We start from the raw sequence: 27,024 nt of genomic DNA on the forward strand, positions 1-27,024 counted from the left end.
TGAAGCAAAAAATGTATCCAATACCAACTGGGCCTGTGTGAAAAAGTATTTGCAATAATTGAGGGAAACATGAATTCTGCTCACTACCAGAAAATCCTAAAGGAGAAAATCCGGTCATCAGTCCATGAGTTGAAGCTCAAGCGCAACTGGATTATGCAGCAAAACAGTGATCCAAATCATAGGAGTAAGTCCACCTCTGAATGGCTCAAAAGAAGCTTAAAGTTCTGGAGTGGCCTAGACAAAGTCCTGACTTGAATCCGATTGAGATGCTGTAACAGGACCTTAAACAGGCAGTGCATGCTCAAAAACCCTCCAATGTGGCTAAACTAAAGAAGTTCTGCAAATAAGAATGGGCCAAAATTCCACCACAGCGTTGTGAAAGACTGATCTCCAGCTATCGGAAGCATTTGGTTGCAGTTGTTACTGCTAAAGGTGGCACAACCAGCTATTAAATTTAAGGGGGCAGTTTGTTTTTGATATGGGTGATATAGTGTTGGATAACTTTTTTGCTTCAATAAAAAAAAATATATATATATATATATATATCCAACACTATATCACCCATATCAAAAACTCCTTCAATACTGTTTAAAAAGCATCCCAGGGTGATACCTCAAGAAGTTGGTTGAGAAAATGTCAAGAGTACATGTCTGCAAATTCTAGGCAAAGGGTGACTACTCTGAAGATGCTAAAATATTACACAGTTTTGATTTATTTTGGATTTTGTTTAGTCACAACATAATTCCCATAGTTCCATTTATATTATTCAATAGTTTTGATGACTTTACTATTATTCTAAAATGTGAAGAAAACAATTATAATAAAGAGTAAGTGTTTCAAAAATTTTGACCGGTTGTGTGTGTGTGTGTGTGTGTGTGTATATATATATATATATATATATATATATATATATATATATATTTATATATATGAAAACTGTATTTTGTGTTTACTCTGGTTGTCTTTGTTTTATGTTATATCACGTTTGAAGATCTAAAACAATTTTGTATGACAAATACAAAAAAATAGAAGAAATCAGGAAGGGGCAAATACTTTTTCACAGCACTGTATTTGACAGGTAGAGCTGATATTATTAGACTGATGAACAAGTTTCTAATAAAATATGAACACTCCTTATGAATTATTCATTGGCTTGGGGATTGTGAATGATCTATAAATTATACAGCGAATATTTTATTAATATGTTTTTTTTTAATTGACTTAGTTTGAATAAAAAATTTATTCATCTTGGTTAGAATATGAATAATACAAATAGTTTATATTCTTTAAAAGGCTATTAAGATTATAAATGGTCTCCACATCTAAAAAGAACATTTTTAATGACAATAATTATAGGTGCTGGTCTCTAGATATAGCGGCAAACTATAGTTGTATTGCAATGTTTATTACCATACCTGGCATTTACAAAGACTCAAGCTAATGCATGTATTTTTCAACAAAGCTTGAGATTAACTCTTTTGAATTGACTTTTTTAAAACCACAACAGCTTTGCTTTCAGTTCTTCATGGTGGTGGCCCCATCTGCAAAGGCAAGCTCCAGAAAGATGGAGATGGGGGAGTCAGTTTTCAGCTCTCCTCTGTTTGAGTTTTTTTTGATGTTGTCACTCCCAATCTTTTAAGTTTCTGACAGACAATCGAAGAGGCCTGTCCACGGCTGGCAGCTCATTTGGTGGCAGGTGGCAAACAATTAGACACAGTAATTTCAGGGCCGGTAGATGACATTAAAGCATGTGGGAGTGAGTGGTATGACCCTGCGTCTGCGGACGGCCTGTGTGAAAGCATTTCAAAAATAATACACTCTGCCATGGCAACTCATTTCTGCCTGCCAGCCTCCATTAGGGTGCTGAGGAGTGAGGAAGACAGGAGGGGAACAGGGGCCACGGTGGGGCGCTTCTGTTTAATCTGTCATCAACGCCCTGGAGACCCACCATAACACTCACACACACACACACACACACACACACACACACACACACACACACACACCACCTTTACAAGTTAGTAGATACCTCATATATGGTGCTGTGGTGGTTGCATGCATTACAGCATGGGTAACAGTTCCATTGTTCCTATGACTCACCGTGTGAGATTGGAGAAGCACATTAAAAGCACATACTGTAGGCCTATTCGTACACAAGTCATTTTTCAGACTACTGGCATTATGTCTGGTGGATATTGTAGCTTATTTTAATAAGAACTGCGCACTTAGGGGATGTTCACACAAAACATGTTCACAAAACAATTTAGATGCAGTGCAGTTTAATGGAACAGAAAGCGAGTGTCTCAAGATGTTATTATTATTATTATTATTATTATTATTGTTTTCAACTTGACAATACATCTTAATGCAGCTTGTAGCAAAATCCTCAAAAAACATTGCAAGATCAGACACAACAGCTAAAGGCATTTGTCTGAATGTGTATGGCTGTATGGTGGTGCTTTTAAAAGGGATGGAATTAAAGATGCAACTAAATTATGTAAAAAAAATAATAATAAAAAATAAAAAAGAAGCGAGAGATGTTGCAGTGGTCAAAGACGTCTGTCTACTGCATGTGTACATGGAGCCTGGGCAAAAACTGTTACAAAATGCACAAATGTGTCCTGTTTGAACAGTCCCTTAAAAAGTGAGACATACAGAACGACCAACCTGTAAAAGGAATATTCTGGATTCAATACAAGTCAAGCTCAATCTACAGCATTTGTGACATATTTATTTCCACAAAAAACAATTTAGAATCCCCTCCTTTTCTTAAAAATAAAACAAAGCAAGCAAGCAAAAATCAAGGTTACAGTGAGGCACTTACAATGGAAGTGAATGGCCAAATCCGTCCCAACAGCTCTAAAATATAAATCATTATTATAAGCTTATCATAGTGAAACAGGGTAAGGAAAAACATGGTTTGGAAGACGGATTGTTGGTGCACTTAATCATTAATGAAATTGTTCATAGTGTAGCTTTAAACAACTTTACAGTTCAAATATTACACAAGTTTTAAACGAAGAAATAATGTAAGTGCTTCCAAAAAATTGTCCCATTTACATCCATAGTTAGTGTCTCACTGTATGGGCAGTGGTGGCTCAGCGGTTAAGGCTCTGGGTTCCTGATCAGAAAGTTGGGGGTTCAAGCCCCAACACCACCAAGATGCCACTGTAGGGCCCTTGAGCAAGGCCCTTGACCCTAACTGCTCCAGGGGTGCTGTATCATGGCTGACCCTGCACTCTGGCCCCAGCTTAGCTGGGATATGTGAAAAAAAAGAATTTCACTGTATACGTGCAAACATATAATGTGTGATAAATAAATATAATTATAAATTATTTTTTAAATAAAAAGAGGGACGAGTAGAAATAATGTTTCGTGGTAATCAACATTAATCCACAAATTCTGTTGATTGAGCTTAACATGTATTATACCCGATTGTGGTGGTGGAGGCGTGGTCGAGTGCAGGTTTGTGAATGGAGAATGAGATCGGGAGATGAGAATGGCGAGAATTATCACCTGTCAATGATTATCTCTAACACCTGTTTTTCATTGCAGTGAGGGTGTGAGAGGGATTTAAGGGAGAGCCGATGGTCATATCCCAACTCATGTTGGCCAAAATGGGGCCCCAGGATGACCCGGAAGCGTTCATGGGGCTCTTCGAGCAAACCGCTACAGCTTCCAGATGGCTGAAAGCCCAGTGGGCAATTCACCTGCTACCGCTGCTGCCCGGGGAAGCCCAGCTCACGACTCAGCAACTCCCTGCTGACAACTTTCTGGAGTACGAAGACCTGAAGTAGGCTATCTTGCAACGGGTCAGCCGCACGCCAGAACAACATCGCCAGCATTTTCGCTCCCTCACGCTCGGCCATTTGTCTATGCCCAGCTGCTCCATGATGCCTGCCGGAAGTGGGTACTGGCCAGGGAGGATTGTGATGCCGAGGCGGTGATCGATCTTATGGTGCTGGAGCAGTTCACCGCTCAACTGCCAAGGGGAACTGCTGAGTGGGTCCAGTGCCATCGCCCGACTTCGCTTGATGACGCCATCCAACTGGCCTATACGTATGGAACATATGGCGGCCTATCCGGTGGCCGGCGAGCCCTTGTCATCATCTTTCTCTTTTCTCTCTCTCTCTCTCTCTCCCCCCTCCCCTTCCTCCCGTCCTGTTCCCACTCCCCAGAAATGGGGAGTTCCCCCTCCCAAACCGGTTACCCGGCTTTGGGGTTTGCTCAACCCGCCGGTTTCCCATCCCTCTCTGCTCTAACCCTCAGGTTGAGGAATCCACTGCCGTGGGTGCGGGCGTAAAGTCTGGGCTGGTCTGTTGGAGCTACAGGGAGCCTGGGCATTTCCATGACTGGTGCCCGGTGATGGAGGTGGGGACATTGGTCCGGATGCCCGAAGCGCCGCAGACCACCCTCGATCGAGCTGGGATGTACCGCACACCTGTGAGTATTAAGGGGGGTACATACCAAGCTATGGAGGATTCGGGTTGTAACCAAATCTCCATCCATCAATGCTTGGTTCAAGACGAGGTTTTGGGTACAAGCTGCCAGGTGAAGGTGAGGTGTGTGCACGGTGATATTCTCAATTACCTTTCAGTGACTGTCATTATTCAATTTCAGGGACAAAAGTATAGTGTTGAGGCTGTGGTTAGTCCCAGCCTCACCCATCCACTAATCCTGGGGACGAATTGGCTGACATTTACTACTTTATTGAAGGAAATTTGTGTGTAAGACTTAGAGGATTCCCTGCAGAAGATTTCCCTCTGGAGCAGACACAAGACGAAACCCTTAGGCACGCCTTTGACCAAGTGAAATTGAATGATTGAATCAGTTATCAAGGATCGTTTGCATCGAGTGACACAGGACGCTCAGACAAAGGAAGATACAACCCAACTGCTAATACAGAAGAGCCGTCGGGAAATGTTATTCCAGACGGCTCATTATAATCCGATGGTGGGTCATTTAGGGCAGAAAAAACACTGAGCTATCTAATGGCCCATTTCTATTGGCCGGGCATTCACGGGGAAGTCTGCAGTTGGTGTGCGGCATACTGTGAATGTCAGCTGGTGAATCCGCCAGCCACCCCAAGAGCGCCATTGTAGCCGCTTCCGTTAATCGAGGTCCCCTTCAAAGAATTGGCATGGACCTCGTTGGGCCATTAGAGCGGACGGCACACGGGCATCGCTTTGTGTTGGTTCTGGAGGACTACGCAACGCAATATCCGGAAGCAGTGCCTCTGCGTAACATCTCAGCATGTAGTGTTGCAGAGGCAATCTTCATAATAATCTCACGAGTGGGGATTCCGAAATAAATCTTTACTGATCAGGGCACAATGTTTATGTCACATACACTATGCGAACTGTGTGAATTATTGGGGATTAAATCAATTCGGACCAGCGTTTACCATCACCAAACGGATGGCTTGGTTGAACGATTTAATCAGACACTAAAAAATATGATTCATAAGTTTGTGCATGAAGACCCTCGAAATTGGGACAAGTGGCTCGAGCCCCTATTGTTTGCAGTACAAGAGGTCCCGCAAGCCTCCATGGGGTTCTCCCCATTTGAATTATTGTACGGGTGTTGTCGAAAATTGGGAGGAGGGATCTTCAAACAGCAAAAACACAATTCAATATGTTCTTGACCTGAGAACAAAATTCCACACACCAGGGCGATTAATGCAGGAGAATTTGCTACGGGCTCAAGAATGCCAAAGCCGGCTGTATAATGGGGTACTCGGCTACGGGAATTTACACCGGGAGATAAGGTCCTTGTATTGCTCCCCACATCAAGCTCTAAATTACTCACCAAGTGGCAAGGGCTCTTTGAGGTCACACGGCGAGTCGGGGAAATCGATTATGAGGTTAAACGAATGGATAGAGGCAGAGCACGTCATATTTACCACCTCAACCTCCTAAAACCATGGAGAGAGGCGGTCCCTGTGACTTTGTGACGGTGGTTCCAGAGAGGGCGGAGCTCGGACTGGAGGTGAACTTAAAATCCACCGATCAAGTCACCCCGGTCACTTGTGGAGACCACCTCTCACCGTCAAAATTCACAGAGGTTGCCAGGTTGCAAGGAGAATTCTCTGACCTGTTCTCGCCTCTTCCCGGTCGTACGAATCTCATAGAGCACTATATCGAAACGACCCCAGGGGTAGCAATTGCAGCCTGTCCGTGACCCAAGACCAAAAAGGAGGTGAGACAGTTACTGGGGCTGGCTGGTTACTATAGAAGGTTTGTGCCTAATCATTTGGACCTCATCAGCCTGGTCCAGTGGACAGCGCCATGCCAACTGGCTTTTACGCAGGTGAAAGCAGCACTTTGTGGTGGGCCTTTGTTACATTCTCCTGATTTTTCTCTCCCTTATGTTTTACAGACTGACGTGTTTGACAGGGGGTTGGGAGCGGTGTTGTCCCAGGTGGTTGAGGGGGAGGAGCGTCCGGTGCTGTACATCAGCCAGAAGCTCTCGGCGAGAGAGGCGAGGTACAGCACCATTGAGAAATAGTGTCCGGCCATCAAGTGGGCAGTCCTCACCCTTCGCTACTATCTCCTGGGATGGGCTTTCACCACGGCCCACTCCAGTGGCTCCATCGCATGAAAGATGCCAACGCATGGATCACCCGTTGGTATCTAGCCCTTCAGCCATTCGAGGTGGTCCACAGACCGGGTGCGCAGATGGCTGTTGCGGACTTACTCTCCAGGAATGGGCGGGGGGGGGGGGGGGGGGGGGTGGCTGGGAAGGCCGGACGGCTCCCTGGCATGAGTCGGGCGATGGGAGTATGTGGTGGTGGGGGTGTGGTCGAGCGGTTTGTGAATGGAGAGTGAGATCGGGAGATGAGAACGGCGAGAATTATCACCTGTCAATGATTATCTCTAACACCTGTTTTTCACTCCAGTGAGGGCATGAGAGGGATTTAAGAGAGAGCCCAACGCCAGAGAAAGGAGAGTTTACGCATCGAACGCTGTGCATTTTGTTTGAGGCTGAAAAGGAGTGTTTTTGGTACCTGTTTACGCTGGAAAGTGATTTCTGTGTGATTTAAATAAAGCTCACGTGGATTGCTGATCCGGTTCCAGCTTCCTCCTTACACCCAATGAACCTGTTACACTGATATATTCCTTTAAATCTGAAACTAAAGCTAACACAGTAAAAGACTGGTTTGCAACAAAATGATAGCTTTGCTCATTCAAATAATGTCACAGCAAATCTCATAGTTAATAAGTACCGATTATATACCATTTCACAGAGGGAAGTCTGCAAACACTTTACAATAAGGTTCCATTTGTTAACATTAGTTAACAACAGTTAACATTAACTAACAATGAACAATACTTTTACAGCATTTAATAATCTTGGTTAATGTTCATTTTATTTCACCATATAGGAATACATTGTGTTAATGCACTATGAACTAACAACGAACAATTGTATTTTTATTAACTAACAATAACAAAGATTAATAAATGCTGTAAAAAATATATATTGTTCACTGTTAGTTCATTATACTTGCATTAACTAATTTTAATGAATGGACCCTTATTGTAAAGTGTTACCAGCATCCTGACTTCTGAAAGGTGCATAGCGGCCAGTGATTAAGATTAGAACTGACGATTTTAGCTTAGTCTTGAAATTTTAGCATACAATATAAAGGTAACTATAAGTCAAAGTGAACAGGTTAATCTTAAAATGTATATATATACTGTATATATATTCATTCAATTTCTGTTTACATATGTTGATTTTGTGCAGCCCTGAACAGCAACAGCTTCTAAATATGTGTCTTAAGAGCAGAGACAAATCACATGGAGATTTTATCTAGCCTTGGAATGTAAACATGTCTCAAAACGCTCAAGCACATCTCAGAGACATTTTCAAACACAGCAATTCTTAGTGATAGGAAGTACAGGGAATTTAAAGTGAGTTATGGCTTGCTTATGGCCAAAAAAATTATTATGGCCATTCCTCAGGGAAAAGACTAATCCAGGTATTCATCATAGTTTGACTGTGATGTATTGTGTAGTGTTTAAAGGCATGGAATCCAGGGGGATCACATACACACAGAAAAGGTCACTGTACTTTTAAGGGCCTTGTATGTATACATCTGCAGTAAATGGGCTACAGTAGTGCTATTGGTGACACGAAACATTCAATCAACATAAAGCCAATGATTTCTCTTTCACTCTGATGCATACTGGTGCCACCCAGTGGAGGTTATTATTATTACACTTTACCACAGTCACAAGCACTCTAGCATATAATTGTTTCAAAGAATAACGGATGTGCAAACTACATATCTTCAAACTCAACTATTCAGTGGGTTGCCTGAACGACTAATCATTTTTAAGGAAGCCCTGTGTAATTTAGCTGGTTTGTGGTTCACCTGGCCCCAATCGAACGAGTTTCTTAGGGGGTATTTACAGAAGACACTCTAAAATTCCAAACAGATGGAGCAAAATGGAATGGAACAGAATGCCGGGGTTGAGAGACATGGTTTTATAAGTTAGATTACTTTTAACTTGACACAGCATCTTAACAAGAAGTATGCTATATACACTATTTTTAAGCTAAGTTTGTGGCGGAATGCTCAAAAAACAACGCAAGACTCGACACAAAAACCAAAGATGAAATAGCAGAATAGTATTTAAAAAAAATAAATAAAAAAAAATGAGAGATGATGATACTCAATCTCATATACTCAGATGATACTCTGCTTTATTTTACATATGGTGCTAGGTTCACATTCATGAGCGCCGTCATGTTGTATGCAAGTGAACATATGTCGGTTTTAGTGTCATTGGGACCTAGGGTGACCAGATGTTGTAGAAGGCACGAATCTAATAACTGGTCCTAAATGCAATAAAGGGCCTAAATCAAATAATTATTTGGTCATAAAGTAATAAAGGCCATAAACATCATAACATTTGGTCCTAAATATATTAAAGGCCCTAAATGAATATTTTTTGGTCCTCAATGTATAAGGCCCTAAATGTCATAACATTTAGTCCTAGATGTAATAAATGCAAACACTGTTGATCCTAAATATAATTTAAGGGATCTAAAGGCAAGGCCATAACATGTCTTGAACATTGGAGGGACCAAACCATTTGGGGGTGGGGGGTGACGTGAGTGTTGAGGTCACAAATGTCCTTGTTGAATGCAATAACTTTTGGAATAAAGGCTCTAGATGTGATAAACATTTATTGGGGGATTCAAAGAATAATTTTAAGGGTTCACTTTACATGACACAAAATAGTCACTAATCTCCATAAACTGTCAATTAATTAACATATTTTATCAAATATTTGCAATGTATAAAAGGCAAAATAAGAACAACATGCTTGACATGAGATAATTTAGATCTTTAAAAAAATTAGGGCTCACACTGCATCCTTCCTACTAACTTTGCCAGGCACACCCTACTTCTATCTCTTACTGATCCCCTGAGGTGACTAGATGCACCGTCCCACCCTGCGTCCTACCAACCAACCAACCTTGCAGGACACACACTTCAGTCTAAAGTGATTCCCCTACATACATAGGGGACTAGATTCAATAAAATGGGGCCATATAGGTCACGGGAGGGGCGCTTTTAACTAGTTAAAGCACAAGTTAATATCAGAGAGGCTGAAATAAATGTAGAGCCGTAGCGCAGGGTTGTTATAATAATGAGATTAAGGATTAATTATCAGGGTTCATTTTAATACATCACAATGCGAAGGCAGCATCTGAAGTTTTTATTAATTAAATTGATCATTTATCCCACAAATCACAATACCAGTGTCAACCAAAAACAACTGAAGTAAAATATGAGCTCTCAGTAATGATGACCAACCAACCAACCTTGCAGTGCACACACTTGAGCCTAAAGTGATTCCCCTACATACATAGGGGACTGGATTCAATAAACTGGGGCCTGATAGGTCACGGGAGGGGCACTTATAAACTAGTTAAAGCACGAGTTAATATCAGAGAGGCTGAAATAAACACGGAGCCGTAGCACAAAAGTGATCATCCATAAATTAATGATCTGCGGTTTCCAACCATCGCCTCGCCACGCAGAATGAGCCCTGGTGCCCTGCCGGCCCTTATCCCCAATCCCACCCCATTTACCTTGCAGAATTTTCACTCCAGAGTGGTCTCTCCTAAAGACAAGCCAACCTGGAGAAACATGGGCTTTAAATAGCCAAAAGACGTTCCATCTCAACTACCAGGCTATATGATGTTTGAAATCAGTGATTCCAAATTCCATGACAACGTTGACACCATAACAGTGGATTCCACAGATAAATGTACACGTGTCAGCAGGGTTTTTAATAATGCGATTAAGGATTAATTATCAGAGTTCATTTTAATGCATCACGATGTGAAGGCAACATCTGAAATTTTTATGAATTAAATGTATCATTTATCCCAAAAATCACAATAACAGTGTCAACCAAAAACAACTGAAGTAAAATATGAGCTCTCAATAATGACAATATAACAAATAACTGAAAATGACAACAAATAAAACAACAGCATATAGTATAAAGTAAAACAGTATTAAGTAAAATAATAAATAGTACACAGTAGCCTAATCTGCATTATTTATTAATGCTGGGAACTCGAGCAGCACATCCTGTATTATTATCCATAGAATCCACACCTTGCTAAAAAATAAATAAAATGCTTGCGTTTGACAGAAATGAGGTAAGGCTTTTTCTTAAGAACAATCTGAGAAACGATTTTTAGACACCGCCAACATGAAAAGATGCATGAAGGTCACACAGAATGAAAACATGAGGAGTTAATCTGCAAAATGACCAAATGTGCTCATTAAGTGGTTCTGTATAGTTATTACTTAAATTAACATTTAATATATTTGAAGGGTTGCGTTTCTATAGGAACTAACTGAATTATTTAAAGGTGCAATATGTAACAATTTTCATGTAATAATGTGTGAACGGCTTGTAACGCAACTTAAAAAATGAGCCCTTCCTGGACTTCCTAGGTTGCCTATTAAAGCCTGTAGACTGATTTTCATGCGAAGGAAGCGGGTCGCTTTTGCCGGGAAAATCCAAAGGATGTGACGTTTATGCACACTCCCGAGAGACTTTCCTCAGACAGTAGCTTCTCTTCCGCTATTCAACAGCAACAACAAACTGCAACACTAGGTAACGCTAGGTAATGTCCAGCTCCCAGCAACACCGACTCCAACACAAACTCAGAGTAAGCCAAAAAAATCAACAACAACAACAAAAAACATGTATCTACTGAATCCTGTCTGGCTAAGTGGGAACGTGATCATGGTCGAGCAAAAACTAGAGTGAACATCGGCAGGGCATTTGATTCCTGGTGGGACATTAGTTCGGTTTTGGGGATCAAAACCGACCCTGAATTGGCATTCTTCTTATTGGACAGGTAAGCTTACATAACTGCAAATCATGTGAAATATAGTGCCATAAGGATTTATCTGTGTAATTTTAGCTAACTTGATCTTGCCTGCTAACGCTGATGAATTGCAAGCTACCTTGCTTCGTAACTTTCAAATGATTTCGATGATCTTCTCTTTATACTAAAAGTCAGGTATACAGGATAAATTTAAGCAAATACACTGGTTTCTTGATCGTAGTACAACATATGACATACAAAACATACAATAGTGCAACATAACAGTGCAGTGCAACAGTAAACTGTCTTGTATAGTTCGGTAGTATGTAGCTGTATGTGTGTATCAGTATGTTATGTTAGCTGATATGTAGTTTTGTAGTTTTTTTCTCAAAGTTTGTAGTAAAACAATCATAACTGTGTAATTTTAATTATGCTACCTCATCTGTCAGCATGATGCCAGTGAATCACATTCAGTCTCTTTGTACGTTACGTCATTGTTTTGGTCGATGCTCGCTCACTCGCATCCCTATGGAGTGTGTGAACGAGCACAAGCACGAGCAACAGGTAGCTGGCTGCAGTTCACTTAACGGCCATAGGTATCATTAATAACAAGGGTTTCTGAATCTTACATACTGCACCTTTAAGTTTATACAGTATTTTTCAAAATGTCTGTACCTGCATGTCTCTGATGTTTTAACATCTATTTACAGCACAGTTATGTCCCACATTTTTCTTACATTGATTTTGTTGCACTAAATAAACATTTTTCACATAGTTATGGTAGTATAAAATGTCAAGCATTCTCAGAACTTCAAATAAAACTATTTTAAACAGCATGTTGCCAAAAACTTAAAAAAAAAAAAAAAAAATCATGGTCATGTTATTTGACAACTACACACACACACACGCACATTGTATGGATTCTAAGTACTAGATGAATAAATGTAAGTGTCATAAATATAATATAGTGTAAAATGCACTACACAAATAAATTGAATAAAAAATTTTTTTTAAAAACACTTGTCATGTCTGCAGTGGCATGTTTTTTTCATAGCATGTTTATTAAATGTTAACTGAATAAACATGCCCTCAGTGTGGGTGTTTGTGCATGTATGCGTATGTCTCTGTGTCAGACAGTATTTTTTACTCTGTGTGTGTGTGTGTTTTCATGTAGTAAAAACCTTTTCTAAAATCGAAGGTGCTCTCAGAATTTAGAGAGTATAGAGTGCCACAGTAAAGGTTAATGCATCGTAACAATGTTGTGAAATCACGTTACCTGTCAAAGGAATGGAACTGCATGGGTAGCATGGCTTGGGCTTCTCTCTTCATGGACTGGTGATCAGGGTAGGGCAGGGGTTCTGGTCCACTCTCTGTGGTCTCCACAGGGGCTGCCACCAGGCTCTTCAGGATTTCTTTGACATTGATCCCTTTGTTGGCCTGACTAATACTGGAGATCGAGGAGGAGGGTTTGAGGTGCTCCATGCTTGATGGCTCAGTCAAGTTCTCCTGTGACTTGACCTCTGAGGACAGGGTGCAGAGCAGCCCACTCATTCCATTCGGACCCCCAGCACAGAGTTCAAGGTCGGCCCCATTCATCATGCTGCACATCTGCTCATCACCCAGTCCAGAGTCAGAATGAGGGAGGGATGTCTGCCGGCGTGACTCCTCTATTGTATTAAGAGCATCCTTCTGGCCATCAAAGAGGGCTGATGGGTTCTCTGAGGATCACAAATCATACAGCAGAGAATTAGAATCTGTCAAACAACCAGGGCCAGTAGAAATTAACCAACTTGCAGTTCATTTATAAAAGGGACACAAAAAGACAGTTCTAAACATGACTGGTCCCTTATGTGGCTTGAACCAACAACATTGTGGTGTAGGGCTTTACTGGTTGTTTAGATCAGTGTTACTATCAGAAATAATTAATAATTATTTCTGTAGTTATTAATTAATATTTAAATTAATCAATTGAATCTAACTCATTAAAACCTCATATGGGGCTCCAGTAAATGTAGTGTGCTACGTTTAGGAGCAAGTTTGGTTATTAGCAATAATTAATAATTATCAAAGATAATTATTAATTATTAAAATCAATAGAACATTGATGAGAATCAATTTTAGCTTTTTTTTATCCTTTAAATCAACAATTATCAAAGATAATCGTTAATTGTTAACATCGATGAAACATTATTTAAAATTAACACTAGCTTATTGATCATTCAAATTCAATCATCAAAGATAATTATCAATTATCAAAAATCAATAGAATATTAATAAGGATTAACATTGACGGGGCACCACCCTGAAATCAGGGACTAATAACCAAATAGTAAAACAGTCTCAATATTAGATTGTTTTCTTAGGAAAATCGACATCCGAAGAATATCGATTTTCGGGAAAAAAAACAATGAATGAAGGTTTGAATCCGAGCAATGACATCCCGTCAGCAATGACACAGGCGTATGCAAAACAAACCAAAACACTTCTCTTTGTAATATAAACAAAGTTTATTTATGCAGTAATATCAATTAATAATTAATACAATGCAGTCAATAAACTTCCGACTTACAACTACAAACTAAACAGTGATATGATTAGATATGGAAATAAAAATAATCCTATAACACATAGGGTGTGTGTGTGTGTGTGTTGTGTGGTTGTGTGGTTAGTACGAGAGAGAGAGAGAGAATTAAGTGACAGCCCTAAAGCCGATTTTGCAATATTGGGAGAGAAAGCAGCTGTTAGTTTATCACTCAGAGACGCGGTGGATGGCTCGTAAAAGTCCTACGTTATTTGACTCTTTAATGGATGAACTCAGTTGCTGTCTCACCCACGATGGCGAAATTGCACAACAATCCAATTTGGTTGGACCACAATACAGCAAAACAAATTCATGATAATTAATACCCTGAGTATTAATAATGAGCGGACATGGCGGTCCGTAAACTGTACAAGCAAAAAAAAACCTTGAAACACAAGAATAACACACTATAATATTCTATCTCTGCCCAGACGTAAACCTCTTACTTGAATCGCATGAGGACACAGGTAGAATGTGTTTTCCTCCGTCCTTTAACTCCGACCCGGTTCCTTGAGGCTCGGGTGATGATGGGAGGCCGTTTCCTCGCTCTGTCGGTGGGCAGTACGGCTGTTGATTCTTGGCGGGCTGACGGAGAACTCAGAAATGTCGACTTGATTGAAGATGGAAGAGAAATCTTTAATCTCTTCACTTCTGTAGGCCAACGGATGAAGATGCGAATTGCTCAGCGGTCTCCTTCGGATCTGTTAGAGTGTTCGGTTGAACACAGAGTAATCTCAACTCGTCCAGCGAGATGGAGATTGTATGGCTACAGTTTCAAGTCGGACGTTACTTCCTTGTGCCACGAGGTTGCACATGAGAGCAGCGATGAGCTGCGTCCACAGGCTGCAAACAAAGTTGCTGGAAGCCAATCCCGAAAGCATTTCAGAGGTATTTCAACTCCTGATGATGTCATGGTTTGAGGTGCGTTCTGTTGTGTACCTCATGCAGTAGGAGTTGAGAGTTTGATCCTTTAGTGAGCAAGGCCTCATGGGATTTGTAGTCTGTTTTGGACTCCCTTTGTTTGATTTTGGCGCGATTTTTATCAGTATAATTTACGACTTGGAATGTGGGGGCTTGAGTTAGGTTTTTAGGACTGTGTTAGGCCTGCCTTTGTCTTCTACCTGAATACATGAGGCCCAACATTGGTTACTAGCCTAGATCTTTACCCACTAAGCTACAACATACCTGTGGAAGCTATACCGCCCTCATATGAATTGATTACAATGTTAAACATTTTTAAATGTTTTAAACAGATTTAGAACATTAGCAACCACCCAGAACACCCTAACAACCACCTAGCTACCACCTAGCAATGCCCTAGCAACCACCAAGAATACCCTAGCAACCAGTTAGAAATGCAACAGTCTGTCTGTCTATCTGTCTGCCTGTCTGTCTATCTATCTGTGTCTGTCTGTCTGTCTGTCTGTCTGTCTATCTATCTTAGACAAGGCTTTGCCAAGCCAACCTCAAAGTTTGCTTCAAACTTTTTAATCTAGTTAGTTACAATGTTAAACATTCAATTTAGAACATAAAAGATAGTTTTGGGTTGAATACAAGTAAAGCTCAATCAATTGCATACTCGTTCCTAAATAATAATAATAATAAAAAAAATCACATTTAGAGTAAGGCACTTACAATTCCATTTCTTCGCTAACACTTTATTTTAGGGATCAGAAATTAGACAGTAATTAATAACACCATGTAACAAAAATTATTATTATTATTATTTTTTGTTTTGGTTCCTGTGTAGTAAGTGTTATTTACTAATTGTTTATGCCTCAAAAGTATAATGACAATTATTCCCCACAAACTTTGCTTTTGTGACCAGGACAGTAATATTTTGAAATGTACCTATTTTCCAGGACATTCCAGATAGATTCAGTGCTGAGTAAACTTGGAGTAACTTCTAGAACTTTCTAGAAATTTCCAGTAATATAAATAGTAGTATAAATACAGGGGCCTTAAGCCCACCAGTTCAGTTTAGATCCAGCTGCCTAAGTGGATACATAATGGCATTTTTCTGAGATGGCATCAAGAGGCTGCAAGCATCCTGCAGACACATTTTGCTATGTCTGCGGCCAATTTATCAAGATAAGAGCAAAAAAGTACTCCGTAGAAGCATCTGCTAAGATGTGTGAGGCCTACAAGGCATATTTCGGCATGCCTGTTGGGGATCAAGACAAACCCTGGGCACCTCATTTCACCTTCGAGCACTGCAAAAAAACTCTGGAAGGTAAGATGGACAATTGTTGCTCGGAATTTTATGTTATAAAATTTGTTAATTTTTAAAATTGTAAAAGTTTTTAATTTTAAAATGTTTTACAATTTTCAATGTTATTGAAAAAATATATCATATATGAAAAATGTTGCAAGAATCTCTTACACATTAGTTGTGGGTGAAATAAATGTATTTTTGTAGTATGGTACAGAGGGGAAAAGAGAGCCATGGAGTTCACTATCCCAAGAATTTTGCAGGAACCCTCTGACCACTCAAGCAACTGCAACTTCTGCATGGTGGACCCTACCAAACGTCAGACTGGCAAGACTGCACCTGCTATCACATATCTGGGCCTTCCTTAATCCATCGTCCCTTGTGCCACACTGCCATGAGCTCCCCATACCCACTCCACCGGAGACAGAGCAGCCGTCTTTAGAAGAGAGCACCAAGTCAGAGAGTGAGGAAGACGTTGTAGATCCAGATGACAATTTCAGAGGTGGAGCTGAGGAGAGAAACCCATACTACCCCAACCAAAAAGACCTCAATGACTTGATTAGAGATCTTGGTCTCACCAAGTCCAATGCCGAGCTTAGGCTCAAGCAGTGGAACTTGTTGGATGAAAGTGTGCAAGTCACAGATCAGAGGAAGCGTCACCAAACTTTTTCCAGCTTCTTCACCCATCAAGATGGGCTCTGCTTCTGCCACAATGTGACCAGTCTGTTCGAGGCAATCTGAATCGCCTGTAACTAGAATGAGTGCCGCCTCTTCATTGACAGCTCATCCAGGAGCCTCAAAGCCGTGCTGCTCCATAATGGTAACAAGTACCCGTCTCTTCCCCTGGCTCACTCGGTGCACCTCAAAGAGGATTACAACAGCATCAAGACCTTGCTGGACGCCTTGAAGTATGATGAGTACATTTAGGGGCTGATTCATGAAAGTGATTTACACTATAATCGTAAATCTCGAAAAACTGCTCACTTCTAAATCTTTTGTAGTCATTTTTGTATTACTTTAGTATAAATACATGTTAATATGGACTTTATGTGAACGAAAAGACACAAATTTGCCCGTTTTCTCATTGGAAATAGGTACATTTCAAAATATCACTGTCCTGGTCAAAAAAGCAAATTTTGTGGGGAATAATAGCCATTTTCTATACTTTTGAGGCATAAGCAATTAGGAAATAACACTTATTACCCAGGAACAAAAATTGTGTTACATAGTGTAATAACTGGACTTGTAAGGGACTGGTTACAGACTTGTTCAGAATTATAAGGCTTTTATTAAGCCTTTGTTTGCTGATTTCTTGCCCTTGCCTAATAGCCTCTTTACATTTCTTTTTCCCTAACAATTAACTTGTTAGGTAAAAACAAAATATACCAATAGCTAGTAAGGTATACATCCTTTATAGGTTCTCATTACACTGTGTGAATGTGCAGCTTATAAGTATAAAATAAATATGGAAGGCAGAGACTTTTGTTGCTTAGTGTAAAATGCAACAAAAAGCATTTTCTTTGCACTAAGTACAAATAGTGTTAGATACTATTTGCACCCTTAATTAAATACTACCATTCAGTATAGGGGCATCAGTGCAACATGTTTATTGTGTTTATTTAGTCTCCCAAAGGCACCCTATGCCAAACCCTAAACCTAAACCTAACCATAACCTTCCCTGCTTTGTTGAAATACTATATGCATTCTACAGGTATTTTATACCTATAAGCCACACATTCACACAGAGTACTGAGAACCTATAAAGGATGTAATTTGCATCATACTAGCTACTGACATGTTTTTTTTTTTTTTTAGCTAATAAATTCATTGTTATGACAAAAGCAAATGTAAAGGGTCTAAAAAGCAAGAATAGGAAATCAGCCAATAAAGGCTTAATAGATACTTATTAATGCCAAACAAGTCAATAACTAGTCACTTACAAGTGTAATTATTAGTCATGAATTACTCTAATTTCTGATCCCTAAAATAAAGTGTTACCATTTCTTCCATTGTAGGTGCCTTACTGTAACACTGATTTTTGCTTCATTTGTTTTGTTTATATATATACATATATATATATATATATATATATATATATATATATATATATATATATATAAATGATGGACAAGTAAAAAAAAAATGTTTGTGGTAATAAACATTCCACAAATGCTGTTGATTGGGTTTAAATTGCTTTGAATGTAGACAAATTAAGAATAATTATTGCAAAAGAAACATCATTAAGTATTTCACAACAGTTCTTTCCAATACTTTCTTTTAAAATTATGCAGTTTAAAATATTGCCAGCATATCCTTGAATACAATTGTTGCTTTCTTCTTGTTTCTTTTTTAAAGGATATCAAAATCTCCACTATGGTGCTCTAAACACAAAGTGCTATATTACAAGGCTACAAATGCAATTTATTAATCAAAACATGGATAATATTAGACTTAACAAAAATTATGCCTTGCTCACACTTGCTGATTTCAAAATTTCATGACATTCTTTCTTCTGTTCTTTCTGTGTTGAAATGCATTAAAGAACATCATTTTTTACGAAGTTTATAATGAATGTTAATTTTTCATAAATCTATAACATTGTATGTATGAAAATGTAAGGAGAGGTATAACAATAAGGGTCTAATTCAAATATCTTATTCACATATTGTCAAGAAAACCATACTCATGTAGCACAATGGCAATGTACTACATGAGTTGCTGTCCTTTGAAAGTATTTGAGGTCAAACTCTTCAATACTCATCATCCTCAGATAGAAAAGCTCCTATTCTTCACAATAAACTCAAATCCTTGCAGACATGACAACTCTGTATTCAATCTCCTGCTTGTCCTGTCCCAGTTGTTCTGCAGATGTTGGGTCTTTCTCATTAATAGTCATTGCATTCCCATAGCAAGGTCAGTGAGGCCTGATTCAGCCACGCAGGACGTCTGGATGCCGGTTTGGGTGCAGACAATTGTCTGCTACATGCTGTTTGGAAAAATTCCCCCCGTCCCTTTTTTCCCTGAAATTTACGAGACTGACGCAGAGTACTGCCTCAGCCTCTATGATCCCATTCTCCTCTGGTGGATTGCCTTCCTAATGGGCACTGACAGATGGGGCTGAGAATATCTGTGCTGCCCCTGAATCCCAGTGTTCTTTCTCCATGCATCTTTTTTTTTTTTTTATGCTTTTCTCTCTCTCGGTTTCTCTTTCTTTTCTTTTCTCTCTCATTTGCTTTGCTTTTTTATGTATTTTTAACCAAAAAGACTTGAAAATGAACACTAATTTCTCATTGATTCTTCAGGCATGGGACAAAAAAGTCTATACTGTAGATGTAAAAAAAAAAAAAAAAACGATAGACATACATACATAACATATATATATATATATATATATATATATATATATATATATATATATATATATATATATATATATAAACACATACACTACCGGTCAAAAGTTTTAAAACACTTACTCATTCTTTATTATAATTTGTTTTCCACATTTTAGAATAACAGTAAAGTCATCAAAACTATGGAATAACATAAATGGAACTATGGGAATTATGTTGTGACTAAACAAAATCCAAAATAAATCAAAACTGTGTTATATTTTAGCATCTTCAAAGTAGTCAGCCTTTGCCTAGAATTTAGCAGACATGTACTCTTGACATTTTCTCAACCAACTTATTGAGGTATCACCCTGGGATGCTTTTTAAACAGTATTGAAGGAGTTCCCATCAATGGTGGGCACTTATTGGCTGCTTTTCTTTATTATTTGGTCCAAGTCATCAATTTCAAAAACTTTTTTTTTTATTATAAAATTTTAGTTTTATAATGAAATAAATTAATATAGTGGCACAATTATATTTTTGTCTACAAAACTAATTTCAAACATTTAAGCATACACCTTCAGATCAAAAGATTTTTAAGATCATGAGAAACATTTCAGTCAAGTGTTACAAAACTTTTGACCGGTAGTGTGTGTGTGTGTGTATATATATATATATATATATATATATATATATATATATATATATATATATATATATATATATATATATATATATACATTTATACAGTTGTGCTCAAAAGTTTGCATACCCTTGGAGAATTGGTAATATATGTACCATTTTTAAAGAAAACATGAGTGAGCAGGCAAAACACATTCTTTTATTTCTTATGGGATTCATATTCAACTGTAGGTTATAACAGAATGGCACAATCATAAAACAAAACATGGCAACAAAGAAAAAAATGAAATTACCCCTGTTCAAAAGTCTGCATACCCTTAGTTCTTAATACTGTGTATTGCCCCCTTTAGCATCAATGACAGCGTGCAGTCTTTTGTAATAGCTGTCTATGAGGCCCCAAATTCTTGCAGGTGGTATTGCTGCCCATTCGTCTTGGCAAAATGCCTCCAGGTCATGCAAAGTCTTTGGTCGTCTTGCATGAACCGCATGTTTGAGATCTCCCCAGAGTGGCTTGATGACATTAAGGTCAGGAGACTGTGATAGCCACTCCAGAACCTTCACCTTTTTCTGTTGTAACCACTGAAGGTCACTGTCATGCTGGAAAGTCCAAGAGCGTCCCATGCGCAGCTTTCGTGCAGAAGAATGCAAATTGTCTGCCAGTATTTTTTGATAGCATGCTGCATTCATCTTGCCATCAATTTTTACAAGATTCCCCGTGCCTTTAGAGCTCACACACCCCCAAAACATCAGTGATCCACCACCATGCTTCACAGTGGGGATGGTATTCTTTTCACTATAGGCCTTGTTGACCCCTCTCCAAACATAGCTCTTATGGTTATGACCATAAAGCTCTATTTTTGTCTCGTCACTCCAAATTAAAGTGTGCCAGAAGCTGTGAGGCATGTCAAGGTGTTGTCGGGCATATTGTAACCAGGCTTTTTTGTGGCACTGGCGCAGTGAAGGCTTCTTTCTGGCAACTCGACCATGCAGCTCATTTTTGTTCAAGTATAGTGATATTGTGCTCCTTAAAACAACCACACCATCTTTTTCCAGAGCAGCCTGTATTTCTCCTGAGGTTACCTGTGGGTTTTTATTTGTATCCCGAACAATTCTTCTGGCAGTTGTGGCTGAAATCTTTCTTGGTCTACCTGACCTTGGCTTGGTATCAAGAGATCCCCGGATTTTCCACTTCTTAATAAGTGACTGAACAGTACTAACTGGCATTTTCAAGGCTTTGGATATCTTTTTATATCCTTTTCCATCTTTATAAAGTTCCATTACCTTGTTACGCAGGTCTTTTGACAGTTTTTTTCTGCTCCCCATGGCTCAATAACTAGCCTGCTCAGTGCATCCACGTGAGAGCTAACAAACTCATTGACTATTTACACACAGGCATTAATTGCAATTTAAAAAGCCACAGGTGTGGGAAATTAACCTTTAATTGCCATTTAAACCTGTGTGCGTCACCTTGTGTGTCTGTAACAAGGCCAAATATTCAAGGGTATGTAAACTTTTGATCAGGGCCATTTGGGTGATTTCTGTTATCATTATGATTTAAAAAGGAGCCAAACAACTATGTGATAATAAATGGCTTCATATGATCACTATCCTTAAATAAAAGACAAAAATCAATGCCAAAATTTCACAATTTCTGCCAGGGTATGCAAACTTTTGAGCACAACTGTATACATATATATATATATATATATATATATATATATATATAATATATATTATATGGGATTAATCTGTTAAACATGCTCAGAGGCGTCCATTTACATTTTTTAACCATTTATGTAATTTTCCTTGCCTTCACTCAATATTTATCAATACCATCAGACACATGTATTTTCATGTCAAATATATATTATAAATGCAGTAGCCTATTCACATCACACTGAAAGAATATACTGAGACAACAGGTTAGTTTCAAAATTATTTTCAGCTCCATCTATTGAATTGTCACCACTGTCATAAAGACAATTTGACAGGGTTGATACAGTAGCTTACAAGATAATCATATTTTGTTTGTCTGCTATTGCTAACTACAAATGGGACCTAATTAAAATGAGCAAAATCATTTAAAAATCACAAATAATTTCCTTACAATTTGGAAGGCTAACTTTTTATTATCTAAAATGACCTTAAATTAAACTAGAATAACACTTTAAATCTCACTAGAGCCTGTGTGGCCTTGTTGAACTCATAGCAAGTAAAATATGGAAAGAAGACCTTCAGTATGAAGGCTGACTTTGATATTACCATATAATTGTTTTGTCCAAGGTCCTTCGTAGTGGCGCGGTTACTCACCTCAATCTGGGTGGCGGAGGACAAGTCTCATTTGCCTCCACTTCTGAGACAGTCAGTCCATGCATCTTATCACGTGGCTCATTGTACATGACACTGAGGAGACTCACAGCATGTTGAGGCTCATGCTATTCTCTGCGATCAACGCACAAATTACCACACGCACTATTGAGAGCGAGAACCACTAATCATGACCACAAGGAGGTTACCCCATGTGACTCTACCCTCCCTAGCAACCGAGCCAATTTGGTTGCTTAGGAGACCTGGCTGGAGTCGCTCAGCACAACCTGGATTCAAACTCGTGACTCCAAGGGTGGTAATCAGCGTCAGTACTCGCTGAGCTACCCAGGTCCTCTTGTCCAATGTTTTAAGAATAAATGTTCTTACATTTACATACAAAAGTCCTTTGATGCACCCACACTCCATACAATTTTTGGAAGTTTCTTCAATTTTGAGGCCTAGTGTGATATACAGGCTCAGCCAGCAGTGATTTTTTTGCTCATATTTAATTTTATGGAGGATAATTAGCAGAGCTCATGAATTATTGATGTTGGAGGTGTTGAAGAGGAATGTGTCTGACACCAGCTTGAGACGGGGCCCTGTGGAGAGCCACAGTTTCGCAGTATAATGCAAGAATGTGTCATAAAATGGTACAGGTAGTACCATTACCTGTCTAATGGTACTAGGAGACATTTTTAATGCAAAATAAACAATGTAATATAAGCAATGCAAATGAAGTTAAATAAGTGTAAATGTGTAAATATATGGGTAGTTGACATGAAATTTCAACCAGTTTCAGCAGTGTCCTGTGGTCTGACAAGCATTACTTCATCTAAAATGGTTTCAATCGTTTATTTATTTATTTTTAATTCATCTACAGTTCACATGGTCCTTGTCACAAATTTGCTAACTTTTCATTAGTGACCAAAAAAAAAAAAGTCTTTCATTTCAGGCCTTTCATTTTAAACTTTGCTTTGTTTAAAATATTTCTGAATCCTAAAACTTTTTCTTTTTATTATTATTTCCAGGTTTATATGAAAAACTGATATCACTGTATATGTAAATATTAATCTAAAATCTTGATTGTGAATAAAAAGCTTGTATACATGTTTCATATATCAATAATTGTATTAAGGTTTGTCAACAAATAAAACATTAGCCTTTCCACTACAGTACCTGTGCTGCTAGAGGAATTAATGTCCAGCCGAATCCCTCTTCCTGATTGGCTGATGGACCTGACAGTCTCCCGCTGGGGCTCCAGGATGTCCCGGTACTTGGATACCATGAGGACAGAGATAAAATACACAACAGCAAGAGCCAGGAACTGGGCCTGCTTACTGTCATCCTGTAAAAACAAAACACAAAATCAGCAAAAGTTATAAAGAACATGTGACCAGAACATGTCACGCAAAGTAGAAACGCTACGCTGTAAAATAACTCTTCATCACATTAACTATGGACACGTTTCACTAAGTTTGACAACCAGAGAGTGAACAGTTTATCTACTGTTTTATCAATTAAAACCTAACAACGTTCTTTTTGTGCAATGTTTTGCTTGAAAAGTGTATTTGTTCTATACCATTATTTAAAATAAATGCCTAATGTTCTGATATTTTGTTATCAAATGCAATAACATTCATACATTTTTAAGTGTGGCTTAAGTGTCCAAATACTGTGCGATACATTTTTCATCATTCTTGAAATGTTATTCTGAACTTAATGGAGAGTTTTATACAGTTTTTTTTTATACAAGGAATATTCCAGGTCCAATACAAGTTAAGTTTAATCGACAGCATTTGTGGCATAATATTAACCACAAAAAATAATTTCGACTCTACTCTTCTTTTCTTAAAAAAAAAAAAAAAAAAGAAAAAAATTGTGAGGTACTTACAATAGAAGTGAATGGGGACAATTTTTGGAGGGTTTAAAAGCAAAAATGTGAAGCTTATAATTTTATAAAAACACTAACATTAACTCATCTGTTAAATTTTGAGTATTATTTGAGCTGTTTAAATTGTCGTTTTTGCGGTCGTTTTAGGGTTTATGGTGTTATGGCAAAGAAGTTGTAAAATTGGACATAACTTTTCACAGAAAAACACTGATATAAAATGATAAACATTTTATCGTGCTAAAATCATTTGAACATGCACATTGTTTACATCTTCTGGATATATTTTTGAAACAGTGAGTATTTTAACGTTTATAGTTTGGCCGCATTGACTTCCATTGTTACCCAGATTTAGCTTCTTTTTTTTTTTTTTAAGAAAAGGAGGGACGAGTCGAACAATATTTTTTTGTGGAAATCAACAATGCCACAAATGCTGTCAATTGAGCTTAAACTGAATTAACCCCGAAATACCAGTCAACATAAAATAAGAATCAGGGGCCCTTTTGGGAACTATCAAACTGTCAATAATGCAATAAATATCTAAGATCATTCTACGGTCTTTGGCCCACCCTAAGTTGTACAATTTTGACTCACAACGTCACGGAAGACAGCAGCTCGCAGACGGTTGATATCCACATCTTGCAGAAGTCGGTCTGGGTCCTTGATAGGAGAAATATTGCTTTGGAAACTTTCTATTGTAGTCTAAGGCAGAGAAAGATATTTCAGCTGCTATAACTAACACTTTAACACATAGCAGGGCTCATTTACACATTTGCACCATATTCACAGTTCCAAATCACACATTGCCTGACAATGTTACATTGTGTGGAACAAACTAAGTGGCAAGAAACCACACATTTTACTCAACAATGAGGCTTGAACAAGCTGCAATTCATATGTTATGTGTTACTATGACACTAAACATTTCTAAATCCTTGTTTAAAGGTATGTAATACCTTTAGTATGTAATACCTGAAGTTAAGGTAGGACAGTATGTAATGTAGTAATACTATAAGACTATTAATTACAATAAGTGATTAAATCACTTGGTACATCTGTATTCACCACTTAAAATTTGTATACACCACTTGAAAATGTTATTCTAAGTGCATAGTGAAAATTATAAAAATTGCTGTGTATAGTGCTTAAATGCCAAAAAAAAAAAAAAAAAAAAAAAAAGGGAAAAAAGTGTGTAGTAAACTTGGTACCTGGCAGATAGTGGACACACTTTGCATGCCCTCCTGAGACTTACTGCTGGACGGAGTGGACTTCAGACCCCTATTTCGCTGACGTTGTCGACACTCTAAACAGTTCCTAACTGCCACACAACATACTGGGAGAGAGAAGAAGAGGGTGAAAAAGAACACATAATGTGGAAGAGAGGATAAAGAGTGAGAAAAGAGAGAGAGAGAGAGAAGAGAGAGAGAGAGAGAGAGAGATAAAGTATAAATAAACTGATTCAAAATTAACTATAAATATAATTTAAAAAAATTATAATTCTGATTAATCAATATAGCATTCTAGCCCTGCAAAAATACTGTACACACACAGTGTAGAAACAGCTATGATGTGAAACATCTGCTAACCCAGCTAATGTGTATATCACTGCATAAATATTATATCTTCTAGTGGAAGTATGGCACTTAATAAATTTGCTTATAAGATAATGTTTTAATTAAAATGTGTGTCCTTGATACAGTATGTATGTTATTATAAAGTAACCATTTAAGAGAAGCACTTAGGCACTCAAGGTCAAGCTTAAACATCTTTCACAACAAGCCTGATGCTCATTTGCCTTGCATAGTGCCAATACTGATAACTAATTAAGTCAAAGTTTGGTTGGAAGAGCACTTTGCAAATTTGTGCTAAAAATTCTATAGCTGTTATGGTCGTTAAAAATTTGCTTTGACACAGCTATAACATATATCTCTGTCTCACACACGCACCTAGTCTGAGGCACTGTCTCATCAGTCCTCCCGAGGACATGTTCTTCTCAGCTTCGATCTCGCTGAAGTTAAGTGAACTTGCAAAAACCAGCACATCCACCATGGCCATCAGTCGGGTCAGAAAGATCACAGCAGTCTCAGATGACATGCCCTGTGTTGTCTCAATGCCCTCCAATTTAGACTGACATGGACAGACATACAAACACAAAATAACCAACTGCACAAAGATCATTACATTAAAGCTTAATATCACCGCATTTGAACATACAATATAACACTGATCGGTCAATATTTTCAGTGAAGATAAACAAGAGTGTAAACATTCAGACTGAGAATGGAGTGTAGATACGATGAGACATTCAACACCAGTAAAGACCACAGAATTGACTTTATGGAACACATGTTCTTTGTTGACCTTTCCCCATATAATACTGTACCAGTCCATCATTTGCATTTCAGAAGCCATTTCTATGGACAAGTATGTACAAAAACACAATTGTTTAAGTGTAATGTTTATGGGCTATGATGTCTATGAGTGACACAATATGACAATGAACCACAGAACATTTTAAATATTTATTCGCACTAACCTTGGTATTCTTTGCATTAATAAATAGATGAACAGCAAATGAGAAAAAACAAATAAAACACACACTCGATAGTAAAAGGAACACATAAAATAAGGTAACATATGGCAGTAGCCTAACTACTGAGGCAGTTTTTATTTGAATGTTACATTTTTAAAT

The 27,024-nt window shown here is 38.3% G+C and overlaps 1 protein-coding gene across 1 annotated transcript in view; it reads right to left on the reverse strand.

Annotated features, from left to right (window-relative positions):
• The window catches only part of LOC127422243 (neurobeachin-like), a 382,851-nt gene that overhangs the window by 196,929 nt on the left and 158,898 nt on the right, over positions 1 to 27,024 (reverse strand). Inside the window, exons 25-29 of the mRNA XM_051665603.1 lie at positions 26,279 to 26,459; positions 25,541 to 25,665; positions 24,927 to 25,034; positions 23,621 to 23,789; positions 12,647 to 13,088 (exon numbers count right to left, since the gene is read on the reverse strand). Of these exons, the coding sequence (XP_051521563.1) occupies positions 12,647 to 13,088; positions 23,621 to 23,789; positions 24,927 to 25,034; positions 25,541 to 25,665; positions 26,279 to 26,459 (1,025 nt within the window). The remainder of the gene's footprint in view (positions 1 to 12,646; positions 13,089 to 23,620; positions 23,790 to 24,926; positions 25,035 to 25,540; positions 25,666 to 26,278; positions 26,460 to 27,024) is intronic.

The sequence above is a fragment of the Myxocyprinus asiaticus genome, chromosome 31, assembly GCF_019703515.2.
Source record: "Myxocyprinus asiaticus isolate MX2 ecotype Aquarium Trade chromosome 31, UBuf_Myxa_2, whole genome shotgun sequence".
In the NCBI taxonomy this organism is placed as follows: Eukaryota; Metazoa; Chordata; class Actinopteri; order Cypriniformes; family Catostomidae; genus Myxocyprinus; species Myxocyprinus asiaticus.